The 9714-nt window shown below is 30.9% G+C and overlaps 1 protein-coding gene across 1 annotated transcript; it reads left to right on the top strand.

The window, feature by feature from the left end:
• The first annotated feature begins 1880 nt into the window (after positions 1-1880).
• On the top strand, positions 1881-3375 carry LOC25500654 (myb-related protein 308). Its single transcript, XM_013589138.3, has 2 exons — positions 1881-2120; positions 2575-3375. The coding sequence occupies exons 1-2, from the start codon at positions 1988-1990 to the stop codon at positions 3342-3344; spliced, it is 903 nt and encodes a 300-aa protein (XP_013444592.1). The 5' UTR covers positions 1881-1987; the 3' UTR covers positions 3345-3375.
• Positions 3376-9714: the final 6339 nt, after the last annotated feature.

The raw sequence follows: 9714 nt of genomic DNA on the forward strand, positions 1-9714 counted from the left end.
ATATGAATCAAATGAACACCGCACGAAGACGGGAAATCAAACAACGCCGCACAAGACGACGAACAACAAATCACCACACGTAGATGATGAAATTACAATGAAAAAAAATCTAAATCTATGTGAAAATCACTTATTTAGATTGAAATAAAGAGAAAAAGATGAAGAGGGGTGATTTCAGGTCAAGAATTGACCCAAAACCACCCCTCAATGAAGAAATTGTAAGAGAAAATCTAGAGAGAGAAAACTAGAGCCGGCTTGTTGGAGAGGGAGAGATATACAAAACTCCTCTTTGTGTTTCAATGTATTCTCTCTTTTGACGGATGCGTGTTGCTTGCCTTTTTTATATATAGGCATTGTTTAACTTAATTTTATGAAAAACCAAATATTCAATTTGGGTCAGCTAAAAAAGCCTAATAACTCAAATAATTGAAAACATTTCTATTAGCACTTCCTTCTGTAACAGTTTCTCGCGACGTATGGCTCTTAGCACGTGAATGGAGTTGCGATAAGATGAAACACTTCTGAATTTTTCCACATCTTGCAATGCAAACTGGGTAGCCCGAAACGTAAGTTGATGTGAGGTTGAACCTGAACAATTCTCTCTGAACTAGCTAAATTTATCCATTTTTATTAAGTTTACATATTTAAATATCATTTTATTAATAATTTTTAAATTAGTTGATAATTTTTATAAAAAATGTATTATCTTTTAACAAAAGTTAAATGAAAATGTTGGTAGTGGGGTGGCCTGATGCCCGATGGGGCTAGCCGCTAGCCTAGCCCAACTTTTTATATGGGTTGAATGGGCTAGGCCAAAAAACCTGAGTGCATTTGGGTTAGGCTTTTTAGGTCTGGCCCAGTCCAAGATATGGGCTAATGGGTCGGCGCCTTTTTTACAAATTCTATTTGTAAAGATAGTTCCTATTCAAAAAGGGGAGAAATTTAGTCAAATGCAATGTCCGAAAAATGACTTGGAGAGAAAGGAAATAAAGTGTATTCCATATGCATCAGTGGTTGAGACTCCACTTATAAAGTGTTCAAACTCCACTTTTCTATTCAACGTGGGATATATAACTGACACTTGCACACAACAATCTTTTTTCCCCTCAAGTGTGGGTTCATCAATTCATCATGCGCGCCTCTCAAGCAGAAGCTCTTTCATCCGCACACTCTTGCTTCTACCGCCATTGTCGCTTCCACCACAACAGAACATGCCTCCTAGACACCTTGTCCGAAAGACTTTCGACACAAGGATCCGATAGAACCCTTCGTCGAACCACAACTCTGATACCATCGTTGGGTCACGAGGGGAGCCCGGGGGACCGTCCACATCCAGGCCTGAGCAACCACACAAGTGAGAGAGACATCAAACTCTTATAAAATCTTAAGGCAATGAGTTTATGGGTCCTCTCACTTATAAAGTGATCAACTTCTACTTTTCTATCTGTTGTGAGACATATAACTCACACTTGCACACAACATGTATAGTACAAATTAAGAATCATTATGTCCAGATCCTCAAATGAATTTTTCCAACAGTAAAAGGATTATGAGTTCATTTATTTTATTAACAAAAATATAATATATATTTGAGTAATAAAAAATATATTCATGTATATATAATTATCATTTGTCATCAAATAATCCATATTAAATATTGAGAGAAACCCCAATATTAAATATATAAATATAAATAATACTACATTTACATGAAATGTATGTGATGAAAAGATAATACTAGCTAGCCACCGCTGTCTGCTGTGGTACAATTTGTCTTTGTTATACCATGGAAATATTAAATTAAAATTAATAAATAATTACAAAAAAGGGCTGCTCGACTGCCTATATAAGTAGAACAAAGTGCTGAGATCTTTAGGTGTTCTTGCTTCTTAAGTATAGAGAGAGGAACCTTCTAGTTCTAGCTTAATTGCTTTTCCACTTTATAAGTTAGAGTGTGCAAAAACAAAACAAAACCTAAACAAAAAACATGGGAAGAGCTCCTTGTTGTGCCAAAGTTGGATTGCACAAGGGTCCATGGACTACTAAAGAAGATGCATTGCTTACAAAATATGTTCAAGCTCATGGTGAAGGCCAATGGAAATCACTTCCTAAAAAAGCTGGTAAGAGTTTTATCCATTTAATCTCTCTTTCATATAATCATCACTATAACATCATGATTTTCTCAAATTAATCTCTCATGTCCTACCTTAAATCATCTTCAAAAAAGTAGATTAACCTACAAAAATTTAAAAAAAAAATTATTTCTAGTTAACTTTGACATCTATAACACCCAGATGTAAAAATAAATATGATCTTTTTCCCATGATTTTTGCTAACTTAACTTTTTTTTTAGACATGGATATTTATTTAGTGGTGTATTTTTTATGGAAAAAGTTTTTTTTTGTAGTGTTGATTTAGAAGCTGAAATGGAATTTCAATAATCAAACCTCTTTACTTGTAATATGTTCTTTCTTTTAATTTCAATTTATAGTATAGTATTTTGTAAAATAAAAAGGTGATAGTATAGTATGTTTTATTAAATATCTAATTAATTGTGTGCTTAATTTGATGCAGGACTTCTTAGATGTGGGAAAAGTTGTAGACTTAGATGGATGAATTATCTTAGACCAGATATAAAGAGAGGTAACATAACTCAAGAAGAAGATGATCTCATAATAAGATTACATTCACTTCTTGGAAATAGATGGTCACTTATAGCCGGAAGATTACCAGGACGAACAGACAATGAAATAAAGAACTACTGGAACACACATCTTCTTAAAAAGATGCAAAGAAATCAACAAACATGTGATGTTACAACAGATCATGATGAACAAGAACAACCCAAGAAAAAGAACAACAACAAAAAGAAAAAGAGAAACAACAAAGAGAAGAAAAATGACAAGAAAAAAGGTACAAATAATGATGATAAAGAAGAAGAAGAAAAAATCCAAGTTTATTTACCAAAAGCTATTAGGATAAAAGCTTTAAATTTACCAAGAACGGATAGTGGTTCATTTACATATGAATCAAATTCATCAAATGGTAGCCAACAAAAAGAAGGAACACAACAAGTGACAAACAACAATAATAATAACAACAACGTTGTTTGTGAGGTTGGTGAGAAGGGAGAAAATGACGGATTTGGGCATGACTATGACTATGACTTAGTCAACGTTGAAAGGTTAGAGATGGAATGTGAGTCATATTTTGACACTTGTGGTGATCATGGAACATTAGATAGACTCTATGATGAATACTTGCAACTCTTGAACATGGATGTTTGCAATTACGAGTTTGATTCTTCTTTTGTTGAATCCTTCTTTGATTCAAACAATAATTAATATTTAATAATATTCTCTACCTTCATCTAAACCATGTTACTTACAATTTCTACGTATATAGTTTATATTATTATTATTGTCTCGATTTTGTAGACATATACTAGCTACGTAGTGATTCCGTCACTATGATTCATGTACTATGTATTTTTTTTTTGGTTAGAATGTATATATTTTTATTTTAAGGACGGTTAATTAGAATGCATATATTGTTATGTATTAATAAGATATTAATTTGACGTAGAAAAGAAAAATGGTGCAGATGGACATGTGAGAAGAGATCTGGATCTTTTTAACATTCTATGAATATATATAAACTTTTGTATACGATGAATAAAGAAAATTAAGAAATCATTGAAGCTATGCTTCTCCATGACGTGATTGCCTTTTCTTTAATTTTTTTTTTTTTTAATCTTTTATGATTAAATGAATCCAAAACCTATGTTCCATGGGCTCTCAATTTCTTTTTTCAAACGTAAAATCTATTAAAAAAAAAAATTAAGCTCAAATAGTTAATAAATTTTATTAAATAATCAATCGTTTGAAAGATTTTAAGTTCAATTTTTTATGGAACAATATTTTGTTAAGTTAAACGTTTCTGACATCTAAACTTCAAATTATCATGATCCATTTTCCTAAAACATGGATGACTAACAACAAAAAAAAATTGGTCATATTTTTTTTAAAACTGCATACTCAAAGTACAAGATTCGAAGAACAAGACGTACCCGAATTCAAAACCTTCATCATATAAACCAGGCTAGCAAATCTTAACATGTACTGCAAACATATTTTATTTGGCTTAATTGCACTTTTTCTCACTATAGTTTGCCAATTGTGCGATTTTGCACCCCATAGTTTTAAACGAGCAATTTTGCCCCCTATAGTTTTCCCTTTTTCTGATTTTATGGTCCCCTTGACATTTAGTGCTGATATGTCTGTTTTTTATCAATTAATATGTGTCACGTGTGTAATTTCATTTTTTTTAAAATAAAAAAATTGTATTTTTCTGATTTTGAGTGAATGAGGCATGTGATATTTCTTCTTAAAATCTGAAAAATCATGTGCCCCCTTCTCTCAAAATCTGAAAAATACCATTTTTTTTTTTTAAAAAAAAATGGAATTACACATGTGGCACACATTAATTGATAAAAAAACCAGCTCGTTTAAAACTATATGGGGTGCAAAATCACACGATTGGCAAACTATAGGATGAAAAGTGCAATTAAGCCATTTTATTTTTTGAAGAAAAAAAAAGATCCATCATGGACGATGGAACATGGAAATTTTACGAATTGGAAAGCAATCAAGGAGTATTTGTTAGATATAGTGAGAGATTTCTTAGAATTGGTTTAAACTGCATGGTTAGAAGTTGGTTATTACTACATGAAGGTGTATTCTCCTTTAGGGTGTGTTTGATTTGTTAAACTACATGTACGTGATAAAACAACACAAGACAACATTACAATACAAAACAGAACAACACATGACAAATTTTTATGGTATTGAATAATTTTTTTGTCTTATACAATTTTTTTGTAATTTAGATAACTTGTGCATGAAACAAAAAGTTGTGTTGTGGTTTAGCAAGGGTCGAAAATTTATGTTTGTCATGTCTCTTGTCTCCCGTTTGTCTTGTCCCAGAAACAATTTTACAAATAAACAGTGTACAACTGAAGTTGTCATGTCATGTCATGTTCTTCATTTTTTTAGCAGATCAAACGCACCTAATTGTATCATATTTTTCATTTGACTTATCTCAAATGATTCATCTTTCTCTCAATTTGTTTTCTTTTAGTTGGGCTCAATCGTGCTTTTTAACATGATATAGAGTTAGACCGTTTATTTTTCTATCTTATGATCTTCTCTTGCGTTCTATGCTTTTCATTTTTTCTTCATTTTTTAGTTTCTTTTCACTTTCTTGACGCTATATAATTTCCTTATATTTACTGATTGATTTGCTGCCATCCATTTTTTTTTCGCCCAAGTTCTCGCACTCATCATCATTTTGCAATCTTGTTTCACCAATAATGCCACATGTTCTGCTATTTCAGACAGGAAGTATCAAAGTATACCAACACCTAGCAGAAACTACTATCCCATCAGCATCTTGAATCAGTGCTGCCAAACCCCAATTTCCTTCCTCATTCGGCCCTGCAGCATCTAAACTTAGCTTTTAAACATTGTAGACTCGCCACTACCTGCTACCATAACAAGAAAACCACCAAATGTGGATATTTTTCAGTCAAGATTTGAAGATTGGTTTAATTTATTTATTTTTTGACAAAACATTGAATTAATATATATTGTAATTGAGTTCATAAATAAAGTGACAAAGAAACATAGTGAGTGTAATTCACTTGGTTCATAAATAAAGTTTGTATAAATTTACATAGTGAATGTAAATTAAAAGATATCATATTTAAATTTACATATTTGTCTTTTAGTTATAACTAACTTAAATTAATGGCAAATAATTTTTATGAAGTGATAGTCACTTTGATCTTTGACTCTACACGTCGTTGTCACAAAGACCACTGACTTAGGATTAAACACAAAGTAGTACTTGAATATGCACTTCCATTATCACTTTAGTCTTTAGTGTTAAATAATTATGTTAACTGATTAGGTGACAAATGTTTTATGCTGACAAGGAGTATGGATTATCGTAAAGATTAAAGTGAAAGTAGAAAATGGTCACTTTAGTTCGTGAATCGAAAATCAATATCCTCAAACTCGTCCCAATGAAGTGTTGCTCTTCATCTAGAATTGGGCCATCTTCCTCAATGAAGTTGTTCTATGGTTGCAGAAGACTTGTTAGATCCCTGACTGTGTATGCTTACTGTCAGTTAGGTCCCTGATAATAAACACTTAATGTCACTAAGATCCCTGCCAGTAAACATTTACATGCACACAACATTTGTCATGCTTCCATACAATGGTTGTTATTCCACGCTTATAACATTTATCATGCTTCTATGCAATAGCTACTATTCCATAAACACACAACATGCCTAAAAATGTGACAACAAGCGCTAAATATTAGCGAACAATTCACATAACAGGTTTGGTGTTATATAAATGATTACTATAAATAGCTAATATAAAACACAAATAGTGAATCAAGTGGCTAAGTTTATGTTATGTAATCATATTGCATAAATGCAAATGCTCAGATAAATATACTAAGACAATATTGGTAAACAACCAATTGAAGTTTAGTTGAATATGTATTCTTAAAGCTAATAATTTTTCTTAAAAAATGAAACAATATAATTTGAAGTTAACATTAAGATTAAAAAGAAGAAACCATGGAGGAATTCAAGATATACAAATACAAAATTTGAAAAAATGTGATTCATAACCATACCTGAAAGCCTGAAACGATTCTTCATATTGCTAGAATTTATAAATTGATATAAAATAGGATTATAGTAGGCCTACTTTGTGCCTGTAAGGGTTTACTATTTGGGACCTAACTGATAGTAACTATGTTCAGCAGGGACCTAACAACAAGTCTCCCACAACCACATTACAACTTCATTGAGAAAGATGACTTAGTTCTTGACGAAGAGAAACACTTCCTTGGGACGAGTTTAAGGATATTGATTTTCGGGTCAGGAATATTGATTTTCAAGGATATTAATTTTCGGTTCAGGGATTAAAGTGGTCAATTTCTACTTTCACTTTAGTTCATGTGACACCTCATACTCTTTGTCAGCATAAAACTTTTGTCACATCATCGGTTAACATATTATTTAACGTCAGAAACTAAAGTAATAACGGAAGCGCATATTCAATGACTACATTGTATTTAATTCTGAGTCAATGACATTTATGACAGCGAAGTGTATAGTTAGGGACCAAAGTGACCATTTACTTAATTTTTATGTCTAAATAAAAAGATACACACTTATTAACTTAAACCTTAATGTTTTTAGGTTGATCCAAGTTAACAACCGTGTGTGTGTGTATATATATATATATATATATATATATATATATATATCATGTCTTGTATGAAATTATTCCAATGGTCACCACTTATAATGTGGTCCGCTTTCATCAAACTGTCTGTCCTGCCAACATCCCTTTGCGGATACCATTATTGGGGTATCTTTTTTTTTTGAAAGAATTATTATTGGGGTATCTATCCTCTCCTGTTCATTTTGTCGCCATATCTGAAGAAAAAAATATGTACTTCTCGTGATTCATTTTTAGATAAAATTTTTATGATAACTAAAATAAAAAAATAAAAAAGAATATCAAATAAATCTTTTTTTTTTTACAGAAAGAATATCACATAAATCAAAAACAAATTTATGCTGGTAAATTTATATACACACCTACATTAATTAATCCATCAAATCGAGTAAAACTACAATGGACGGCAAAACTCTTCTTCAAATAATTTAACACCCCTACAATCTCGAGATTGAATTTAAATCCAAGACTTTTGGTTAATTTGAAAAATATCATTTAATCTCCGATAAAAGATTATTTATGTGAAGAAAATTTCACTCTAAATTTTAATTGTGTTTAATAACGAAATGTACTTGTCTCCGATGCATGTACAAGTAAAGCCATCATGGCCGGCATTATAAATTATAAATTAATTAATGTACTTTCACTTAATCCCCGTGAGCTGCTTACAAGGTTAATTAATGAAATAGTGTATGTATTTGTATATGATATAAGTATGAAATTTGTTTTTGACTTTTAAGTTTACCTAACTTTGTTCTTTTCTTTTTAAATATCAACACGGTATACATTTTCACTTTTAAAAAGATAAATTGTATATAAAGAAACTATATTAATATGGTTTATATTGTTTAGATACTTTTTGTTAGTCTCTCTGTGAGTTATATGTCTTTCATATATATAAACATATCAACTTTCGTTTTCAGTTATACGAAAAGAAGAATCAATGAGCAACTGATATAAAGACAAAGAAAGTGAGAGTGGTGGCCACAATTAACAAGAACATTAGAGTATTTAAGGTTTTATATAAGAGAATTTCTTTTTCCGTTCTTAATTACTCTCCCCCGTGCTCTAAAATTCTTTTTTACTCCGTTGGGATTCTATAATCTAAGTGTTTGTTTGCATATTCATCTTTTTTGCTCTTATCGATTTTGAATTTGTATTGTATCAATGTACTCTATCAATTCGAAAGAATGAATATTGATTATTTTTGTCAAAAAAAAATCATAAACTTTATTAGCATTTGAACTAGATCTTTGACCCCAAAGGTTGCCGTTATTGTTAAACCCTAGTTGCCGTTCCTTCCTCTCTTATCATCTTGTCATCCTTTCCATACATCCATAAAGGGTGGTTAAGGATAGTATATTTTGCTCAAATCACCCCTCTAATTTGTTTTTTCCGACCTTTTTATTTAAATAAGTGATGTCACATATATTTGGTTTTTCTTTTGTGATTTCGTCAAGCATACTGCAACAACACGGAAAATCTAAATAATGTCGTACCAAGATGACGAACAATATAATATGTCGTACTAAGTCGACGAAATCACAAAAGAAAAACCAAATATATGTGAGCATCACTTATTTAAATTAAAAGATTTTTTCTTTGTTGCATAGAAAAATTAAACAATGTATTTTCCTCATAAGGATAAATTGATTCATTCATTCAAATCGGTATAATATATTGATTGATGATAAATTAAAAATTGCTAAAACTAACATACTAAAAATCATTGTATAATCTTTCGAGGGAAAATATAATTTGCGAACATACTCAAAATCATTGTTTAATCTTTCAGAGGGATAAATTTGATAATCTTTTTTAGGGATATTTCTCAATTGTCTCCTATAAACAAAAGAGGTTTTCCCTCTAGGACCATCCACTACATTGACCATCCTTCTTTTGGTGGTTCTTTCATCGCATCATCTAGATGACGAAGAAGATGCATGCAGCGTTGTCGAAAGGCATGCCATTGAATGGGTTATTCAATCGTAGGCATTAAGCATTTACTTTTCGTTTTTTTTTTAATTGTTTGGATAGTCGGCCTTGTGGCTATCGTTTTGCTTAATCTTCTTAACTTTGACGGTGTGAAAGTCGTTGACTGGAGCTGCATTTGATCAAATCTAATATTTTAACACGAATCAAATAAACACTAAGACGAGAAATAAAAAACACATTTCACAAATACAAGAAATTAAGATGACGAAATCACGAAGAAGAAAAAAAACTGAAAATATGTGGAAATCATTTATTTAACTAAAAGTGAAAGAAAACAATTCAGATGGATGATTTTGAATCAAAATTGATCATAAATCACTCCTCTTCAGTAGATAAAAAAAGAGATAAATAATAATGTTTTGAACTACAAAATATAATTAGAAAGACCATATTT

The sequence above is a fragment of the Medicago truncatula genome, chromosome 8 (assembly GCF_003473485.1).
Source record: "Medicago truncatula cultivar Jemalong A17 chromosome 8, MtrunA17r5.0-ANR, whole genome shotgun sequence".
Taxonomy (NCBI): Eukaryota; Viridiplantae; Streptophyta; class Magnoliopsida; order Fabales; family Fabaceae; genus Medicago; species Medicago truncatula.